This window comes from Leopardus geoffroyi, chromosome E2 (genome assembly GCF_018350155.1).
Source record: "Leopardus geoffroyi isolate Oge1 chromosome E2, O.geoffroyi_Oge1_pat1.0, whole genome shotgun sequence".
Lineage (NCBI taxonomy): Eukaryota > Metazoa > Chordata > Mammalia > Carnivora > Felidae > Leopardus > Leopardus geoffroyi.
In genome coordinates this window covers 17,763,952-17,784,568 of record NC_059335.1, presented here as the reverse complement: position 1 = coordinate 17,784,568, position 20,617 = coordinate 17,763,952, and the positions used below count along the sequence as shown (strand labels likewise).

Below are 20,617 nucleotides of genomic sequence, written 5' to 3'. Positions count from 1 at the left end.
CCCCAGCTGGGCGGCAGGCGGCCGTCAGGACAAGCTGCGCGGTTCCCAGCCTCCCCGCCTGCCCCAGCTCGGGCACCGCCGCCTCCCAGCCGTCGCCCAGCAACCACAGCGGGGACGAGGGGCTGAGCCGGGACTGCGGGGTCTCGGGAAGGGGGGGGGATGCTGGGGGCCTGGATTCCTGGATCCTTGGACGTGCTATGGGTTGCAGCAAAAGGGGTTCAACCCGTTTTTAAGAGGGGTTTTGAAGCGAGAAGAGCTGGACCCCCTCCTCTTCTCGGGGGTCCCGGTTGCCCCAGGCTCCCCGGTGTCCTCTTCCTGACCCTCAGGCCCAGGGGGGGCCCGGGCCCCGCCTCCCCAGGGCGCGGAAACTAGCGAGGCCCCAGAGGCTCCCGTTTATAGCTTCGTTTCCACTCAGCGCCGTCCCTCCGAGGACCTGGGCTGAGCAAGTTTCTTCCACTCTCTCCCCCCGCCATGTCCCCCACAAGCCTGGCTGGGTGCAGGTGTCCCACTCAGCCGGGACGCCCTTCTTCGACCCAGGTGTTCTGGCTCCCAGACCCCAATTTGGCTGGGGCGCCCGCCCGCGGGGAAACCCCGCCCTGGTTGCCCCCATTCATCCAAGTCTCTGCCGCGCGAGTTCCTCAATGGGAAAGGGCGGGTCTCCAAGGGGGCGGGGCGAGTGGGATCGGGCCCTCCCCGGTCTCTCAGAGACAGAGGGCGCGGAACGCGCCTGTGTTTCAGAGTGTTGGAGCCTGCAGCTGGGCAGACTGGGGGAACTCCAGGCCAGAAACGGGGTGGCCTCTAGCCTGGGGCGAAGAGTCGGGCGCGAAGGGAGCTCCGAACAGGGTCGTGAGAGGTGTGCTATTGAGGAAGAAGTTAGCAGCAAAGCCCGTGCAGCAAGTCTGCGGAATCTTGGGGGACACACGACGGGGATGCTGGTCTCCGCCCTCCTCGTTCTCCTCTTCTGCCTCAGAGGGCATGCAGGTACCTCTAGGGACGGATGAATTTGGGGAGGGGGAGGATTGTTTGCCAGCTGCCTCTTTACTGGGGTGGATGGAACTGGGGGTTCAGACTCCTAGATCTGCCGGAGGAGAACTTCGGGAGCCTAGACTCCTGGGTCCCGAATGAGGGAGCTAAGACCGTTGCTAAACTCAACCTTACTCCCGTCCCCCAATTCTCCTAGGCCCGTCGCCCCATTTCCTGCAACAACCGGATGACCTGGTAGCACTGCTGGGGGCTGAGGCCCGGCTGCCCTGTGCCCTGGGCGAATACTGGGGGCTGGTTCAGTGGACCAAGGACGGGCTGGCTCTAGGGGGTGAAAGGGACCTACCAGGTGAGACTGTTCTCTCTACTCAGGAGGGGTTGGCTCCAGGTGGGGGTGCTGAGCTTGCGCCGTATCTGAAGTCTCTATTTTAATGTTTTCAAATTTAGGAAATTGATGGGCTCAGATAAACATCTGGGAGAACTGAAGTTTTAGCTTCTTTAGGGGGTAGGAGATTTTTATTTGTATTATAAAATACTACATAAATGTAGGAAGGCATATAAAACACAAAAGGAAGATTTGCCAAATAAAGGAGACATTCGTGTAACTACTGCTCATGACCCTTGTCAGCTCCTCAGAAGCCTTTCTTATTCCCTCTCCTACCATAGTCCTCTCCTCAGCCCAGACGTAGTACTAATCTGATTTTTATAGCAATTGTTTTCTTTTTTCTGACGTTTTCACCCCCAAGTTTGCCATGACTCTGGATGGGAGAGGGTTAGTCTCTCTGGCTCAGCACCCACTTTTTGGTGCCTTTCTGGTGTGGGGTGCTTGGGAAAGGAGACTGAGGCCAGGAACTCAGAATCATGGTGTGACTGCCTCTTCCTTAACTTCAGGGTGGTCCCGGTACTGGATATCAGGGAACGCAGCCAGTGGCCAGCACGACCTTTACATTAGGCCCGTGGAGCTAGAGGATCAAGCATCATATGAATGTCAGGCTACACAAGCAGGCCTCCGCTCTCGGCCAGCCCAACTGCATGTGCTGGGTGAGGACTCAATCCACTTGTACCTGGGAAGCCCAGGGGGACAGCCAGTGCTTAGCTGAGTGTCAGAGTCCGAGGAGCCCAGAGGGGTGGTTAGTTAGAGCTGGGAAGATCGGGGTCTCTGGGCCCAGGGTCCAGCTCTGACTCCAATCCACCCCACAGTACCCCCAGAAGCCCCCCAGGTACTGGGAGGCCCCTTTGTGTCTCTGGTTGCTGGAGTTCCTGCAAATCTGACCTGTCGGAGCCGTGGGGATGCCCGCCCCATCCCTGAGCTGCTGTGGTTCCGAGATGGGATCCGTCTGGATGGGACCACCTTCCACCAGGTCAGGTCGAAATCCCTTTGCAGCTCTTGCCCATTCAGGGAAATCTGGGGTCTGCTCAGACCACAGGCTTATCCAGAGGAGAAAAGGGCATGGGAGGAAGGAAGTTCAAGGGTTAGGACCCTTAGTATGTGATTAAGGGTAAGGATTCCAGAGCCAGACATCTCGGGTTCAAATCCTTGCTAGTTGATCAAATCACTTGCTAGTTGATTGATCTTGAGTTCAGGTAACTTAACCTCTCTGTCCCTCAAGTTTCCTTATCTGTACAATAGGGACAATAATATTCACTTCATAGGGTAATCGTGAGGATTAAATAAAGTACTTTGAAGTGCCTGATACATAGTAAACACAATATAGCAAGAAGATGAAATCATTATTATTATTCATAACCTCCAGACCCTGCTGAAGGAAGGAACCACTAGGTCGGTGGAGAGCATCTTATCCTTGACTCCTTCCAGCGCTGATGATGGAGCCACCTTGGTCTGCCGGGCCCGGAGCCAGGCCCTGCCCTCAGGGAAGGATACAGCTATCACACTAAGCCTGCAGTGTGAGTGCAGTTAAAAATTGACCCTCCAGGCTGCAGGCCCTTGGGAAAAGAGGGGCCTGAGGTCTGGACTCCAAGGTTTGAGGAAAGAGGAGGCTGTGGACCTGGGGCCCTGGGGAAATTGGGAACTGGAGTCTTGGACTTCTTAGCTCAAAAGGAAGAGGAGAGGGGCGCCTGGGTGGCTCAGTCAGTTGAAATTCCAACTTCGGCTCAGGTCATGATCTCATGGTCTGTGAGTTCGAGCCCCACATCGGGCTCTGTGCTGACAGCTCGGAGCCTGGAGCCTGCTTCAAATTCTGTGTCTCCCTCTCTCTCTGCTCCTCCCCCTCTCATGCTCACGTGTGCGCTCGCGCGCGCTCTCTCTCTCTCTCAAAAATAAACATTGAAAAAAAAAAAAAAAAAAAAGAAGAGGAGAGTGGGGACCCAGACTCCTGGGGTGGAGAGGCTGGGCACTGGACTCAGATGCTCCATGGAGGTGTTCCAGGTCCTTGCCCACCGCTAACCATTGACCTACCTCCACAGATCCCCCAGTGGTGACACTATCTGCAGAACCACAGAGTGTGCTGGAGGGAGAGAAGGTCACTTTCCTGTGCCAAGCAACAGCCCAACCTCCTGTCACAGGCTATAGGTGAGGTCAGGCTATAGGTGAGGTCAGGCTATAGGTGAGGTCGCCTCTCCTCAGCCCAGAGCAGGGTTTAGGGAGGACTAGGGTTGGGACGTGCGCGGGAGTGCCAGGGGAGCAGGGACAACATGAGCAGCCTCACTGCCTCTGCAGGTGGGCAAAGGGAGGTTCCCCCGTGCTCGGGGCCCGCGGACCAATGTTGGAGGTTGTGGCAGACGCTTCATTCCTGATTGAGCCAGTGTCCTGCGAGGTCAGCAACGCAGTGGGTAGCGCCAACCGCAGCACAGCGCTGGACGTGCAGTGTGAGCGGGGGCGGGGTCCTGGGTGTGGCTAAAGTGGGGGAGTGGGGGGCGTGGCTGCGACTGGCTGCGGGAGAAGGTGGGACGGAAAAGGATGTAGGCAGGGATTGGCTGTGCTGGGTCAACGCCACGGGGAGCAGGGGAGGGAAGGTGTCGTTTCTGAGTAGCCGATCCTGGGTCTGAAGTTGCATCCCTCCCCGACCATGTGACACCTCCTCTCCTCTCCTCCAGTCGGGCCGATTCTGCAGGCAAGGCCGGAGCCCATGTCTGTAGACGCAGGGGGAGACGCTTCCTTCAGCTGTGCCTGGCGCGGGAACCCGCTCCCACGGGTAACTTGGACCCGCAGCGGGGACGCGCAGGTGAGACCCGATCTAAAGCCTATGGCCGTGGCAGGCGGTGGACAGAACTTCCTCTCAAGGTCCTGCCCCTGATGCCCCTACCCTCTCCCAGGTGCTGGGCTCTGGGCCCACGCTGCGTCTTCCGTCGGTGGGGCCCGAGGATGCAGGCGACTACGTGTGCAGAGCTGAGCCGGGGCTCTCTGGCCTGGGGGGCGGCGCTGCGGAGGCTAGGTTGACTGTGAACGGTGAGAAAGTGGCGCTTCCTAGAAGACCTGGCAGAGCCTGGGACGGGACACAGAGTGGGCAGAGGGGGCCAGCCCTAAACGGGGGTGGGCGTGCCCTTGAGAGGGAGAGCTTTTTGGACGGCGGGGCCTGGGGCTGGGAGCCAGACCACGCGAAGGCGAGCCTCTGAGGGATTCGGGGTTTGTTGAGGGGCGTGGCCTGGTTGATTGGCTTTAGTGAAGAGTGCCGAGACCTGGCCCCGCCTTATTGAGAACTGACGTTTCTGAGGGCAGGGCCTCTATATGACTGGTCCACAATCTCCAAAACAGCTCCCCCAATTGTGACCGCCCTGCATTCTGCGCCCGCCTTCCTGAGGGGCCCCGCCCGCCTGCAATGTCTAGTCTTTGCATCTCCGGCCCCAGATGCTGTGGTAAGGGAATGTCCCCGCTCTCACGACCAGCCCAGTTGTTATCCCTGTCCTCCCAAGCCAGACCCCCAAAACTGCTATGACCACCTCTAACTTTTCAACACCTTGCCTGCCCTTCCTTCCTTCTCCAGTCTCCTTAATGACCTCCTTTTTGTGTGTGCCCCCAGGTCTGGTCTTGGGATGAGGGCTTTCTGGCGGCGGGGTCGCAGGGTCGGTTCCTGGTGGAGACATTCCCAGCCCCGGAGGGCCGCGGGGGCCAGGGCCCAGCCCTGATCTCTGTGCTACACATTTCGGGGACCCAGGAATCGGACTTCAGCAGGGGTTTCAACTGCAGTGCCAGGAACCGGTTGGGCGAGGGAGGCGCCCAGGTCAGCCTGGGGCGTAGAGGTGAGATCCTGGGCCTGAAGCCTCCAAATCTGAGGATCCCAAACCCCCACACGCCACAGTCTCTAAATCAAAGACCTCCAAATGCAGACACCCTCAAATCTTGAAAGCCTCAAAACTATGAGTCCCTTGAATCCTGAGACCCTCAAAACAGTAAATTCCTTCAAATATGGAATTCTAAAGTGAGAGACACCCCCTCACACTTAGGTGCCCCAAAGAAAGGAAGTTCCAAATATGGGGAATGGTAAAGTTAAAAACCCTTCAAACTCTAGGACTCCCTAGAGCCAGGGAGTTTAAACTTGTGGAACCTCAAATTCATGAGCCTGTAAGCCTAAGGGACCTCAAGCTAAGGGACCTACAAACTTGGGTATCCCGAAACTTGGGGACTTTTTGAATCCAGAGACGCCAACGCAAGCAAGTCCTGAGTCCCTGTTCCCCAGTTCTTCCTGGGTCTCATGCTTACCCTCCTCAGAACATCCCCTCTCCTTCCTGTAGACTTGCTGCCCACAGTGCGGATTGTGGCTGCAGTGGCTGCTGCAGCCGTGACTCTTCTTATGGTCATCATTGGGGTGGCCCTCTGCTGCTGGCGCCATGGCAAGGGTCAGTGACTGAGCCCCACCTCAGCACCATCCCCCAGCCCCCTCCCCCCATTGACCTGGCTGAGACCCGCCCCAGTCTCACCTCTCTGGCCTCAGACTCTCCTTCAGACCCTGGTTCCTCCCTCATGCCCTAAGTCCTTCTCCTCAGGGTCACACTCCTCCCCCTTGCAGGTTCTCATTGGTTCCCAGCCTCCTGACCCAACCCAGCCCTCTCTCTTCCTGTTCATTGGTCTCTGCAAACCATGACCCTGCCCCATCACTTATCTCTGCCTCCCACTGTCCCTGGCCTCAGCCTCTTTCTCCAAGCAAAAGAACCTGGTACGAATCCCAGGCAGCAGTGATGGCTCCAGTTCAAGAGGCCCTGAAGAGGAGGAGACCGGCAGTGGCGAGGACCGGGTAGGATGCAGGGTCCCCAGACAAGACTCAGCCTCTAGAACAACTAGTAACCCAGTCCCAACTGTTCTCCCAGTCCCCACTGAGCCCCCCAAACTCCAAGGTGGTCCACATCCTAATAAGTAATCCCGGGCTAACATGTTCCCCAAGTCCAAATATGCTCCTGACCCAGTTATCCCCTAGACCAAATATGTCCCCAGGGCCCTTTGTTGTCTTGAGTCTAGACCCCAGCTCCAGGTGCTCTTGGTCCCTCCTGCCTGGCCTCCACTGTCCAACTGAGGGTTGTTAGGGTCTGGCACTGGACCAGGAGGATCCTCTGAGTGCCCCCTCTCACTAAGCACCCTATCCCAGGGCCCCATCGTGCACACGGATCACAGTGACCTGGTTCTGGACGAGGAAGGGGCTCTGGAGACCAAGGTAAGTGTTGGGGAGGGATGGTTTCCTTTCACTGAGTCTCCAGCTCTCTCCCTGCTTGGTCCCCTCCTTTTTCACTCTCTTGCCCCCAGAGCTAGGACCTAGCCCCCTCCACACTTTCCTCCTGCCTCCTGGGCCACTTCACCCACCTCCAGGTCCTGTTTGCACAGCTGCTGATAATGCCCACAAATGTGTCCCAGCCTTGGCCTCCCTCTCGGAGCCCCACATCAGGGCTCACTCTGCCTGTGCTTTCCCATCACAGTCCTGCCTCAGGTCTCCTGGATGCCTCTGCCAGGCCCCTTCCTACCTACCAGCTCCCGCACTGGCCTCACTTCTCCCCAGACCGGCCCTTCCTTTGAAGTCCCCTCTCTTGGCCTCCACTGACCTCAGTCCCTAGCCCAGAGCCCTTCTCTGTCCCCTCTGTACCTAGCACATGCTATTCTATTGGCCTGAAACACCACTTTCCTTCCCATACTACCCAATTCTGCCCTTCGTTCCTCTGGTCTCAGCTCACACATTTCTTGTTCTAGAAAGTCCATGCTTCCCTACTCACAGCCCTGATCATTCTGTCTGTGTTCCACCTGCCACAACTAGGACCACTCTTTCCTGGATTCCCACCCCAGCCCTGAAATCCTGTTTGTGCTTCCCCATCAAGCCTTCTCACTCTGCCTGTATTTCCTTCATCACTACCCTGACCCCCCTGGACTCTGGTGATTTGCCATTTCCTCTTTGGCCTGGGATCTCCATGTAAGCAGGGCCCAGTCTCTCCCCTTGATAGACATGTCCAGCAGCAGCATAAGACATGACACAGAATCAAAGCCTTGGGGCCGGTGGGCAGATGAATGAATGAATGTCTTGGTCTCAACCCCTCTGTTCCCACTGCATCTCCTTCCAAACCACCAGCCCTCAGCAAGCCTATACTCCTCTGTTGCTGCCTTTCTCTGCCCATTTCCGTCTGTCCTTTTATCTCTTGTCTCTGTTTTCCTGTCCCAATTTGTCTTCCTATCAGTCTGTATGTCTATCTCTCTGACTCTGGGTCTCTGTTTGCTCTTGCTTCTGTCTTTTTGTCTCTCTCTAGGTCTGGCTCTAAGTGTATCTCTCCATTAGTGACCCTCACCCCATCTTATATCCTCACATACATTAACAAATCCCATTTGTCCCTCAGGACCCAACCAATGGTTACTACAAGGTCCGAGGAGTCAGTGTGAGCCTGAGCCTTGGTGAAGGCCCTGGAGGCGGCCTCTTCTTGCCGCCCCCCTCCCCCCTTGGACCTCCAGGGACCCCTACCTTCTATGACTTCAACCCACACCTAGGCATGGTCCCACCCTGCAGACTGTATAGAGCTCGGGCAGGTTATCTCACCACACCCCATCCTCGAGCTTTTACCAGCTACATCAAACCTACATCCATTGGACCCCCAGATCTGACCCCCAGGACTCCACCCTTCCCATACGCTGCCTTCCCCACACCCAGCCACCCACGTCTCCAAACTCATGTGTGACACCTCTCCAAGTGAAGAGTCCTGGGATCTTCAACTTGCCATAATGGATTGTCCTGATTTCTGAGGAACCAGAACAAGATGGTGACCTTACTCCTCCAAAATTGAACACTGATGGGAGAGAAAGATCATTACAATTGTCTGGATTACTGGTGTACAGTCAGCTCAGTCAAAGGGGACTGAGGTCCCCAAGTGGGAGCAAGATGGCCACTATGACCGACTATTCCCCTGTGTAAAAGAGATTCAAGATGGCAGATGGGCTCTTTGTAGATGGACGGGGACAGGGGGTGATGGGATGAGAGGCAGGGATGGAAATTGTTTCCAGGTGTGGAAAGAAGAGATTTCAAGATGACCACCTATACTGAGAAAAAGGCAACGTAGGTTAAGATGGAGGCCAGACCAGGCCCTGTCCTGGTTCTCCCTGAGGGACCCTTTGCTTGGCCAATTCAAGTGCAGCCAAGATGGCTAATTACTCTCTGGGAACCCCAGATGGCCACCATCTCGATTCCTTTCAACTTCCTTAAGGGCCCTGGATGAACTGAATCCAAGGAATGAAGATAGGGTGAGAACCATCATGGGGAGAGGAGAGTAGTGTGGGGTGGGTGGGGTGGAATCTTGGAATGAGAATATTTATGTTTAATAAAAAAAAAAAAAAAAAGTCAATAAGTGAATGCGTCTTGGAGATCCTCCTGGCATTATTACCCTCCATCAAGGAAGGGGTCCATTAAATCAGCCCTAAGACCCTTCCTCTACCCTATTCTCTACCCTAGGCGATGAAGTGGCTGTAGGAACAAAACCTTGAGCCACCTCCCAGCCTTTTGCTACCCATTTAGCACTCCAGGCTCTTTTAACATACATCTACACAAACACACATGCACAGATGCACATACATGATAGTGCTGCCCCGGTTGGCTTGCGGAAAACAGAATTCTACAGTTATTTAAGGAGACAAAGCAGTGAGCCCTGAAGAGTAGGCAGGGTGGGAGAGGCTAGGGGTGAGAAAATAGAAATGCCATGGTCCTTAAAGCAAGGATAGGGTTGAGGCCCTTGTCCTGAGGTGCTGGGTACCTGACTCAGGTCATCCTTAAAGAAAGGACCTACGGGCTTTGGTTTTATGCATCCTTGAGCTAGGAATTAAAGGTCCAGACACCTGGGATCCTTGGAAAGCAGAGCAGAAGGCCAAGACCCCAGGTCCTAGGGAGAAAGGGTGGGGGCTTGTTCTCTGGTCCTGAAAAAGAAAGGGCCCGCAGTCCAGATTCCTGGATCTGAGGAAGAAGGGGACCGGATCTCAACTGCTGCGTCCTTGATTAGGGAAATTTCAGAGCCTGTATTCCTGGGACCTCAAGAGACAAATCTATCGGGGGACGGTGGAGGTCTTCAATGTTGGCACGCCTGGAAGAGAAAGAGGCTGATTTGTGAGTGTCTGGGTCTGAGGGAAGAGAAAGCTGGGGGTGAGGGTCCTGAGAAAGGGCTCAAAACGGCGGAGCCTATGACCCAGACTGCCGGCTAGGCCCTTGCATGGGGTGGGACTCCTGGAATCTCTAGAAGGCGGGGGCCTGGCGCTGGCTCCCACCCGGGGTTCCCGAGCTGCTCCAGTCTGCGCAGAGCTGCCACGCTATTGTCCTGGCTAGGAAGGCGGGGCCGGCGTGGGGCGGGGCTGGCGGCGCCGGCGCAGCCCGGGGGCGGCGGGAGGAGGCGGCGGCGGCGGCGGCGGTGGCGCTGGGAGCTCCTGTCACCGCTGGGGCCGGGCCGGGCCGGGCCGGAGTGCAGGGGACGTGAGGGCGCGAGGGCCGGGACATGGGGCCCACTAGCCCTGCCGCTCGCGGTCTGGGCCGCCACCCGGGCCCGCCGCCGCTGCCGCTGTTGCTGCCACTATTGCTGCTGCTTCTGCGCGCGCAGCTCGCCGTCGGGAGCCTGGCCGGTGGGAGCCCCGGCGCGGCCGAGGTGAGGCCCGGCCGGGTCCTGGGGGATGGGGGAAGGGGCGGGACCGGGCCTTGGGCCCGGACGCGGACGCGGCCAGGGCAGAAAGCGCAGTCTTTCCGGCCAAGTGGTAGGCCCCCATACGTCCCTAATGGCACTAGGCATTCATGAACCCAGGGGTTCAGGTCCCAGTTCCCCCATCTTCTGTCCTCCCAGCTGCCTCCCGCCGCTAGCTTAGGAACTGCCTTTTCCAGAGCCGTGGTCCCAAAAGCCCAGCCCCCTCAGACCCTCTCGACCTAGGTGAGTCAGCCCCAACCAGACAGGACCCACCAGACAGTAAGACACCTGGATCCAAGAATCTTGGCCCCTTGCATCCTCTGGACATATTTGAGGGCCCCCTCAGCCTCCCAGAACCGAGGAGTCTAGGTCTTCAGACACCGACCCCCGACCCAGGATGTAGCTTTCCAGCCCTCAAAGGACCTGGTGTCCAGGCCTGCAGGGCCCTGAAGCCAGGCCTTGTCGTCTTTGCACCGGAGAATAGGACCCTGAGCTAGGGATGGTGGGAGGAGGGGCCAGAACGCCTGGGTTCTGGCCTCCTCCCCCGCGATTCAGTTTTAACCCCTTCGGGCTCCAGTGCGGCTGCGCCGGGGTGGGGGCGGAGCCTGTCTCCGCGGCAACAAGGCCGCGAGCCTCTCGGGGGACCTGGGTCGCCATAGCAACGGGAGAGCTGCGGCGCCCCCGCCCAGTGGGAGCTGTTTCCCGGGGAACAGTACCTCTTAGGAGGCGGGTGCGCGGTACTTGGTGGAGGGGCTGCTGCTGGGGTTCTGAACCTCCGGCTCCTAAGGAGCAAAGGTCTGGGGGACACACGTGCCAGCGTCCCTGGGCCCTCTCTGACCCCTCTGACCCGACCCTCAGGCTCCAGGGTCGGCCCAGGTGGCTGGACTATGTGGGCACCTGACTCTTCACCGGGACCTGCGCACCGGCCGCTGGGAACCAGACCAACAGCGCTCACGACGCTGTCTCCGCGATCCGCAACGGGTGCTGGAATACTGCAGACAGGTGGGCGGGACCTGCTGGGAGGGGCGTGGTCCGCAGGAAAACGGTTCCGAGACTGTGCGGATAGCCCAAAAGAAAGAAGCTAGTCGTGCAAAAGGCATGGTCCAGGGAGAATGAGAGATCTAAGTGGTCAGGGGAAGCTAGGGGGCGTGGCTGAGAAAGAGGCGAATTTAGGATAGGGCAGGGCCTGTTTTTGAGAAACTAGGGCAGGAAAGGAGAACTGTGCAAAGAGGGTCAGCTAAGAACTGTATCCAGTGAAGAGACAGTTTAGCAATCTGTGGTAGGTACCTTAAGGAGTAGGGGCACAGGTGGGCGTGGTCAAAGGAGAGGCGGGGCTAAGAAAAAAGACCTTTTGGACCTGCAAGAGAGTGGAGCCCAATGCGAGAGTGGAAAGCTGGGCGGTGTAGCTATGAAAAGCCAGTTCTAATACAAAGAGAAGGGATGCTTACTGAGAGGCCAGAGAAAACGGTGAGGCTTAAAAGGAGGGCGGAACCTGTTGGAGGAGGGGACAGAGGTGACCAGAAGAGAGGCAGGTTTACGGGGATTGAGTTTCTGGGCAGATGGTGGGGCTTCTGAGGGAGAGCTACTGGGGGCGTGGCCAAGGAGCTGGCTGGCTTAGCTACCGAGTCTACCGAGAAGCAGAACCTAGGGAGATCACTAGAGCCTTGTAAAGGGACATGGCCAGTGGAGAAGCACAGCTGGCAGGGGGCGAGGCTGTGGGCTGATCACTCTCACCCGCTGCCCCCAGATGTACCCGGAGCTGCAGATTGCACGTGTGGAACAGGCGACACAGGCCATCCCCATGGAGCGCTGGTGTGGGGGCTCTCGAGGTGGCCGCTGTGCTCACCCCCACCACCAGGTTGTGCCTTTCCAATGCCTGCGTGAGTCCCAGGCTGGGGGCAGGGAACAGAAGTGGGGGTTTCCCTGGGGTGAGATTCTGAGCCCTGGTCTCAGGCTCATATTAGGAAGCTGGATGCATGCCTGGGTCCAGAGTGGGGCAGAGAAACCTCTGAGGATAAAATGTCTGGATTCTGAAGAGGGTAGAGCTAGTGTCTGTGGGAGAGTCTCACTCTGGTGCCCCCACTCTCCAGCAGGTGAATTCGTGAGCGAGGCCCTGCTGGTGCCTGAAGGCTGCCGGTTCTTGCATCAGGAGCGCATGGACCAGTGTGAGAGTTCAGCTCGGAGGCATCAGGAGGCACAGGAGGTCAGGACCCTGGCCCATCCATTCTCACTCCCCAACCCAGGAATCCAGTCCCCTAACAACCCACCCCCCCTCCCCAAACCTGACTCTGGGCCTCAGCCCCCTCTTCCCACTGGGACAGAATCAGGAATCCAGGCCCCCAGTCCCATCAGCCCCCAAGACCCAGGCATCCAGGCTCCCTCTCTACCCTCTCCTAGCCCACAATCCTGGCATCTGGGCCTACTCTTCCCGCAGGCCTGCCGTTCCCAGGGCCTCGTCCTGCATGGCTCGGGCATGCTTTTGCCCTGTGGCACGGATCGGTTCCGAGGTGTGGAGTATGTGTGCTGCCCCCCTCCAGTCACCCCTGATCCATCTGGGACAGCAGTTGGGTGAGTGGGAAGGAACCCTCCACGCCCATCCCAAGGCTCCTGAAGCAGGAAATGGAAGCCTGGGGGCCTGGGTCGTATTCTCACTGCCTCAAGTCTTCTGTTCCCTCAGTGACCCCTCCACCCGGTCCTGGCCCCTAGGGGGCAGAGTAGAGGGGGGTGAGGACGAGGAAGAAGAGGAATCCTTCCTACAGCCAGTAGACGATTACTTCGTGGAGCCCCCACGGGCTGAAGAGGAAGAAGAGGAGGAAAGAGTCCCACCCTCAAGCTCCCATAGCCCTGCAGGGTTCAGCAAAGGTGAGACTGTCTCTGAACTCTTAGTTCCCTCTATCCTGGAGGGAGGATGATTTGAGGGAGCCTTGGTGTAGAGGCATCTTTGGGAGGGACCTGTTGGGGAGAGACCCAACTGGGGGGAATGGAAGGGATGGGAGTAACACTGGGTAAAGAAGAGGTGGAAGGGCTGTCCTGTGCAGAATGCAAAGGGTGAGGGTGGCTTGGGGGTACCTGAAAGTGGAGGAGCCACCTGGTAGTTCCTAAGGATTATTTTGGGGAAGCTTGAAGGGTGGTGTAGATTTCTAAGCTTTGCAAGAACATGCCCAGTTCAGAACTATATCTCTCATGATGCCCTGCACCATCTATGGTTAAGTAGACACATGGTGATCTCCAGTGTGCTCTAGGAAATGTAGTTCTCCAAGAAGGGAGGGTAACCTGAAGATGGGCTTCAGACTGATTCCCCGGTTCCTGGCCTTGCAGTGACCACCACCGCAAGGCCCACAGATGGTGTGGACGTGTACTTTGGCATGCCTGGAGAAATCAGCGAGCATGAGGGTTTCCTGAGAGCCAAGATGGACCTGGAGGAACGTAGGATGCGCCAGATTAATGAGGTGATGATACTGGGGCCTCAGGATTTCCCACAACACGGAACTCCCTGAATACCAGGAATTTCCTCAGAGGCACATTGAGACTACCTCCAAAGACTCCCCAAGCCCCCATCCAACCCCTAATCCTCAACACCACCTCTGGGATGACCAGGGATCCCTGACCCACCTAGAATCCCACTGAGATGCCAGCAGATTCTATGGAAACTCTGGTGAACTGCATTCTTCCACTTACATTCCTTCAGAGTCTTACCTCTTGTGAACTCAAGAGCAAGTAGGACTTATAGGATCTGGAGCCTCCAAAGTCTTGAAGAGGGATTGGGGGACTCACTGGGTGGAGCAGGGTAGATTCGAGGATCCTGAAGTTCCTCTTGCCCCTAGGTGATGCGTGAATGGGCCATGGCAGACAACCAGTCCAAGAACCTGCCGAAAGCTGACAGACAGGCCCTGAACGAGGTAGGACACCCTCTGGCGGGTCCTACTTTTGCCTGTCCGATACCTAGGACACACCTGGTCTCAGTTGGGTCCAGGCCTGGTCTTGGCTCATCCTGTCCCACCCCTTCCTACTTATATTGGTCTCTCCTGGCCCCCTCCCCCCATTTGGCTCCACTCCTCTTGGCATATGTCTGACCTGGCATTTCTCTCCTCTTCAGACTGGCCTTGTTTTGCCTTGATCCTCACTTGATCCTTACCTCTCAGGGCAGGCTCTGGGGTCATCTCCCAAACTGAGTCCCAGCAAGATGCATCCTGGTCCTTCTCAGCATCCTTGATTCATTCACATTCCTATTAGGCCCATCCCCTGACTCTGGTCCCACCCCTCTAATCTCACTTTCACTCTCAGTCCCTCCTCAGTAGGCCCAGCCTCACGACTCACTGATCACCTCTAGAGGCCCCGCCCCCTCCTCTTAGGTTAGCCCCATTCCTGATCTTTGCTCCACCCCTCTAGGTCCTATTTAGGCACAGCCATCTCCAGTTGGCCCCGCCCAGGCCTACAGCCTTACCTCTCCTATAATACTTGGAAAATATTTCACCAGAACATGAGCTGCCTCAGTTCCTAGATTGTTCCCACCCGGTAGAGTTTACATCCTCAGATCAGCTCCCAATTGGCCTGGTCCTGCCTGCACTCTGCCTGGTCCTGTATCCCCACTCCTTCCAGTCCACATCCTGTGATCTGGTCCCACCCTAGAGTCGATTCTACTCGTGCCTAGACCCACCGCACCACCCTCTGCCACATGGCCCTACAGACTGCCTTTCCAGAGTGTTGACCTGGACTTTCACCTATCTTCACCTCTCCTGGCCCTGTGCTCACCCCCTTGCCAGCACTTCCAGTCCATTCTGCAGACCCTGGAGGAGCAGGTGTCTGGTGAGCGGCAGCGCCTGGTGGAGACCCATGCCACCCGAGTCATCGCCCTTATCAACGACCAGCGCCGGGCAGCCTTGGAAGGTTTCCTGGCAGCACTGCAGGGAGATCCGCCTCAGGTGTGGGAGCCGTGGGGGCAGGGGCGGTGGGGGAAAAGGTCTGGGGCAGGCCTAGGCAGCCTTTGTCTCTTCCGCAGGCAGAGCGCGTCCTGCTGGCCCTGCGGCGTTACCTGCGTGCAGAGCAGAAGGAGCGAAGGCACACGCTGAGGCACTACCAGCACGTGGCTGCCGTGGATCCTGAGAAGGCCCAGCAGATGCGCTTCCAGGTGCCCAGATGCTCCTGGCTCCCAAATACCCTGTTGTCCCTCAGACCCCAGTCTCCAGGGCCCCACCCCTCAGACCTCTTTCTGTCCCTCGGACCTCTACCTATCCCTGGCAAGCTTACCCCCACGCCTCTCCCCAGTCTTGGGACCCTTTCCAGCCCCTCGGATCCCTACTTCCTGACCCTGGAATGTTGCCCTTTACCCCCACCCTGGCTCCTTGCCTTTGACCCCCTTCTTGTCCCTTTGATTCCTACTTCCTTTCCCAGAATTTTCCTCCAATGCCTTGAGCCCTGTTCCTGTCCCTCAGTTCTCCTTCCTCCCAAACACCACTTATTTTCCATGCAACCCCTATCCTGTGCCCTCAGATCCCAATTCCTAGTTCTTCGATGTTCTCTTCCTGTCCATGAATACTCCATTCTGTGCTCCTGAACTCCATGTCTTGCCCTTGAAAGACATCATTTCTGGGGCTCCTGGGTGGCTCAGTTGGTTAAGCATCCGACTTCAGCTCAGATCATGATCTCACGGTTCGTGAGTTCGAGCCCTGCGTCAGGCTGTGTGCTGACAGCTCAGAGCCTGGAGCCTTCTTCAGATTCTCTCTCTCTCTCTCTCTCTCTCTCTCTCTCTCTCTGCCCCTCCCCTGCTTATGCTCTCTCAAAAATAAATAAATAAAAAACATTAAACAGGGGGCGCCTTGGGTGCTTAGTCAGCTGAGTGACTTCGGCTCAGGTCATGATCTCACAGCTCGTGAATTTGAGCCCCATGTTGGACTCTGTGCTGACAGCTCAGAGCCTGGAGCCTGCTTCAGATTCTGTGTTTCCCTCTCTCTCTGCCCTCCCCCAACTTGTGCTCTGTCTCTGTATCTGTCTCTCTCTCAAAATATAAACATAAAAATTTTTTAAAATTTTAAACAAAAAAGAAAAGAAAGACATCATTTGTATATGACTCTCTAATCCCATTTCTTTCTCTATAATCCCTGAAACCTTGCTTTCTATTCCTCAGACCCTACTTTCCGCTCCTCCTACCCACTTCCTCCACTTCCTATCTTCTATGCCATATCCCTGGTATGTTATACGTACATTGTCTCTTGTGCATTTTTCCTAGTGACTACTCCTTTTCTTTTTGCCTTAATTCCTTTTCCAAGCCTCTCACTTCCTGTCTTCCATACACCTTTTCCTTTTCTTTTTATTCTGCTCCGCCTCCAGTTTCCTTCCTCCTCTGGCCCAATTACTGGCTCTTGTGCCCTACTTCCTGTCCATTGTATATGCTATTTTTCCTTGGACCCTATTGACCTTCCTTCTGCACTCTGCCTCAGTTTCCCCATCTCTAGGCAGTAGGCTAGAGAACTGCCAGTTCATCGTTCATCCTCACCTCCCCACAGGTGCAGACCCACCTTCAAGTAATTGAGGAAAGGATGAATCAGAGCCTGGGGTTGCTGGACCAGAACCCCCGCCTGGCTCAGGAGTTGCGGCCCCAGATCCGTGAGTGCCTGTGACCCCTGGTTCCCATTCCTGATCTGTGAAGGCAGATATTGACCCCCAAACTTTTCTTCCCCCCTCCACCGTTTCAGTTATTTATTCCTATGTAACAAACTCCAGAACATAGTGGCTTTAAAGACAGCTATTTTCTTTGCTCCTGATTCTGCCATCTGGTCGGTGTGTGGCTACCCTTGGCTAGCAGATCAGTTAAGGGATGGGACTCTGGCACAAACAGGCCTCTTTTCCTCTCCATGTCAGCTCAGGGTCTCTTATCCATGGAGCCCCTCTGCATGGTCTCTCAGCAGGATACCTGGACTTCCTACACAGTGGTTCACGCTCCCCAAAGCATGAAAGTGAAAGCTGCCAAGTCTTCTTAAGGCAGGGGCCCCCCTTCTGTTGATTAAAGCAAGTGACAAACTCAGTCCAGATTCAAAGGGAGGAAGCCTACATGAGAGCGTGAGCACCAAAAAGTGTGATCTCCCAAAGCCCCCAGATCTATTGTGACTTCCTACTGGATGTCCCACACCTATCCCTGCTCTTTTTTTTTTTTTTCAACGTTTATTTATTTTTGGGACAGAGAGAGACAGAGCATGAACGGGGGAGGGGCAGAGAGAGAGGGAGACACAGAATCGGTAACAGGCTCCAGGCTCTGAGCCATCAGCCCAGAGCCTGACACGGGGCTCGAACTCACGGACCGCAAGATCGTGACCTGGCTGAAGTCGGACGTTCAACCGACTGTGCCACCCAGGCGCCCCTATCCCTGCTCTTTAAAGAGGCCAGTCTTGGGATGCCTGGGTGACTCAGTCAGTTAAGTGTCTGACCTCGATTTCAGCTCAGGTCACGATCTCACAGTTCCTGGGATCAAGCCCTGCATCAGGCCCTGCACTGACAGTGTGGAGCCTGCTGGGATTCTCACTCCCTTCTCTCTCTCTCTCTATGCCTCCCCCACTCATGCTCTTTCTCTCTCTCTCTCAAAATAAATAAATAAACATTTTTAAAAAAGAGGCCATTCTCTTGAAACTTCAGCCTCCATCCTCCCTGCCAGGGGTGCCTTCATCTATCTTCCCAATTTCCCCAGATCATACTTACGGCTACCCCCAATCACTCTAGTGTTAGGGTGCCATTTATTCACCTGGTTTTGTTTTGTGGCATCCCTATGGGGGTCGTGATGTCGACCCCCTTTCTGCATGTTCCCCTCAGAGGAACTTCTCCACTCTGAGCACCTGGGTCCCAATGAATTGGAAGCCCCCGCCCCAGGGGGCAGCAGTGAGGACAAGGGTGGGCTGCAGCCTCTGGATTCCAAGGATGGTGAGTTCACCCAAATGTAGATAACCCTAGACTTTGGGGGACAGGCACCCAACCTCAATCCTAATCCCTTAAATTCTGGGGGTATCTTAGCCACCACAGTGAATGGGAGAGGATAGGAACGGATGTCTAAGGTTGTGGAAGCCTCTGTAGGATCCTTGATCCTCCTGCCTTGGCTGGGAGGGTGTGTCTCCACCCTTTTCCTCCATGATGCCCTCCTTTCTTCACTGTTCCACCTGTCTTGCTTCTTCTGGCTGCCAGCAGACACCCCCATGGCCCTTCCGAAAGGTGAGTATCTCCCAGAATAGACCCCAGCCACCAAATCCCACTAGTCCCTGAGCCCCGAATGGAAAAGGGTCCATACATTGGGAACTCCCGACCTGCTGGGGTAAAGTCCGGTGCCCCTTCTGACCGCCTCCTCAGGGAGGGGTAGCACCATTCTCAGCTGTCAGTAATGAGATAGGACTTGGGGGTTAGGGTCCACAGAACAAGACGCTGCATCCTCTGGGAAAGAGAAGATGTCCCCCCTGGAGCAGTATGAGCGAAAGGTAAGTGAGACCTGTGGATGTTGAGGGTGGATGGGAGAGGGGTCCTGGACTCCTCGGTCTGAAGGAGGAGGGTGTTAGGGGTTTGGATCCTTTGGCCTGAGGGAATAAGGGATTGAGGACAAGGACTTTGGGGTCCTAAGGAAGAAGAAGGCTGGGGATGCCCTACTGGGGCCCAGGGGAGGAGGAGGCTGGTGCCCAGACGCCTGAGTCCCTGACACCTCCTGCTCCCCCAGGTGAATGTATCTGTTCCAAGGGGTTTTCCTTTCCACTCAGCGGAGATTCAGAGAGATGAGCTGGTAAGAGGAGGATTATTCTGGGTACCTAGGGGGAGACATCAGAAGGCAGTGGCTAGGCTGTGACTCCCAAAGCCACACAGGGCCCTGGTGAGCCTCACAGATGGCCTCTGCCCCATGTCCTCTCCATGCAGGCACCAGCTGGGACAGGTGTGTCCCGAGAGGCCGTGTCTGGTCTGCTCATCATGGGAGCAGGTGGGGGCTCCCTGATCGTCCTCTCCCTCCTGCTCTTGCGCAGGAAGAAGCCCTATGGGGCTATCAGCCATGGAGTGGTGGAGGTGAGAGACACAAAGACATGGTATATGGGGAAGGAGTTCCAGAGCCTGGGCACAGGGGCGCTGTGAGATCTGCGGTCAGGTCTCTATGCCCCTCTGTTCCTCCCTGCCCCAAATGCAGGTGGACCCTATGCTGACCCTGGAGGAGCAGCAGCTGCGTGAACTGCAGCGCCATGGCTATGAGAACCCCACCTACCGCTTCCTGGAGGAACGACCCTGAACCAGACCCCTTCACCCTTTTGGCTGAGCCCAGAGCTTCCCTCTTCCTGGAGCCCCAGAACCCCAACTCCCAGCCTGGGGGAGGGGTCTCAAAATTGTTCATTTCACACTCTTTGTGAGGGGACTGGAAATTCTTATTTCCCCTTTCCAATTCCAAATTCCATCCCCAAGAAATCCCCAGGTATTCCCAGCTGCCTCCCTGCTTGGGACCTCCTCACTTTAATTTATTTTGTAAGTTAATTTATTGTTCCTTAAGGTGACCACCAGCTTGGTCCCAGTGTCTGTTGTTCCCTAGAATTCACCCTCCCATGTGATCCCCACTAACATCCCAATAAAATCCTTTTCCCCACCAGGCCATCCTGCGTCTCTTGGGGGGGAATCAGTGTGTAGTCATAGCTCTGGACTCTGGTGCGGATCCCTGCCCGGGCCTCCTTCACCTCTGAAAACAGTATGAAGGATCTTTAAATCTGGGCGGGGCCTTTAGGAAGGGTGGGGCCCAAAGACTTGGAAGGCTCCTACTGCCTGCTCAGAAGCTTTCCGTGGTGCCAAACGGTGTGTTACTTCTAGACCTGTATTTGCTGAACCCCAGGGTAGACTCCGAGGAAGCTGTTTCTAGCAGTTTCTCCTGCCTTCTGTTCACCCTCACTCTCAGTCACACACAGCATCCACCCCCAACCTTCGAGCCTAAGGAGAGAATGAGGATCTTGAAACTCTCTTCCCATTCACAAGCCTTCATCACTTCTTTGGGAGGCAATAGGAATCCCCCTGATATGTGGAAATCCAGTTATGTCCTAGGGAGGGGTATGTGATGTCTGCAAGCACCTATTGGAATTTAAACCCTCGTGTGCCCCATTTTGTAACACTGGAGTTAACCCTCTACATATGCTGTTACCTGTCCCAAAAGGGTTGTTATGGGGATTAAAAGGGTTGATATTTGTGGAGACTTAGAAATGTGCCTGCCATTTCACAACCACTTCACAAGTATTTGTTAAATACATTTTAAAACAGTGTGGCAGCAAATACTCATATGGCACTCCCTCTGTGCTGAGTACGGCTCCAAGAGCTTTTTTTTTTTTTAAGTAGGCCCCATGCCCAATGTGTGGTTTGAGCCAACTACTCTGAGCTCAAGAATCGTGTGCTCTACCGACTGAGCCAGCCAGGCACCCCTGCTCTGAGAGCTTTTTACATACACTGACACAATCATTACTTCGATCCCATAAAGGAGGTATGATTATTCATTCCCATTTATAGATTAAGAAATGGGTATAAGAAGTCATATCACATGTCCACGGTCACTATATAGGAATGGTCAGAGCTAGAG

The 20,617-nt window shown here is 55.9% G+C and overlaps 2 protein-coding genes across 16 annotated transcripts; both read left to right on the top strand.

The window, feature by feature from the left end:
* Positions 1-191: 191 nt before the first annotated feature.
* Positions 192-8,321, top strand: KIRREL2 (kirre like nephrin family adhesion molecule 2). Of its 3 annotated transcripts, none has more exons than XM_045440934.1 (15): positions 192-981; positions 1,181-1,330; positions 1,873-2,022; positions 2,182-2,342; positions 2,736-2,886; positions 3,406-3,511; positions 3,659-3,807; positions 4,036-4,163; positions 4,255-4,387; positions 4,694-4,794; positions 4,959-5,178; positions 5,671-5,775; positions 6,067-6,170; positions 6,519-6,584; positions 7,660-7,770. In XM_045440934.1, exons 1-15 carry the CDS (start codon positions 642-644, stop codon positions 7,669-7,671), a joined length of 2,076 nt encoding a protein of 691 aa, XP_045296890.1. In that variant the 5' UTR covers positions 192-641; the 3' UTR covers positions 7,672-7,770. The 3 variants fall into 3 exon arrangements, with proteins under 3 accessions (XP_045296890.1, XP_045296888.1, XP_045296889.1); XM_045440932.1 differs by having other exon boundaries at positions 194-981; positions 7,747-8,321; XM_045440933.1 differs by lacking the exon at positions 5,671-5,775 and having other exon boundaries at positions 194-981; positions 7,747-8,321.
* Positions 8,322-9,752: 1,431 nt separating this feature from the next.
* APLP1 (amyloid beta precursor like protein 1) lies at positions 9,753-19,645 on the top strand. Of its 13 annotated transcripts, none has more exons than XM_045440996.1 (17): positions 9,753-10,023; positions 10,915-11,058; positions 11,804-11,936; positions 12,147-12,259; positions 12,491-12,624; positions 12,734-12,918; positions 13,375-13,505; positions 13,881-13,955; positions 14,820-14,978; positions 15,056-15,184; positions 16,560-16,659; positions 17,857-17,964; positions 18,142-18,249; positions 18,439-18,509; positions 18,743-18,805; positions 18,937-19,080; positions 19,160-19,645. In XM_045440996.1, exons 1-17 carry the CDS (start codon positions 9,877-9,879, stop codon positions 19,295-19,297), a joined length of 2,082 nt encoding a protein of 693 aa, XP_045296952.1. In that variant the 5' UTR covers positions 9,753-9,876; the 3' UTR covers positions 19,298-19,645. The 13 variants fall into 13 exon arrangements, with proteins under 13 accessions (XP_045296952.1, XP_045296954.1, XP_045296956.1 ...); XM_045441000.1 differs by having other exon boundaries at positions 9,754-10,023; positions 18,226-18,249; XM_045440999.1 differs by having other exon boundaries at positions 9,754-10,023; positions 18,223-18,249.
* Positions 19,646-20,617: the final 972 nt, after the last annotated feature.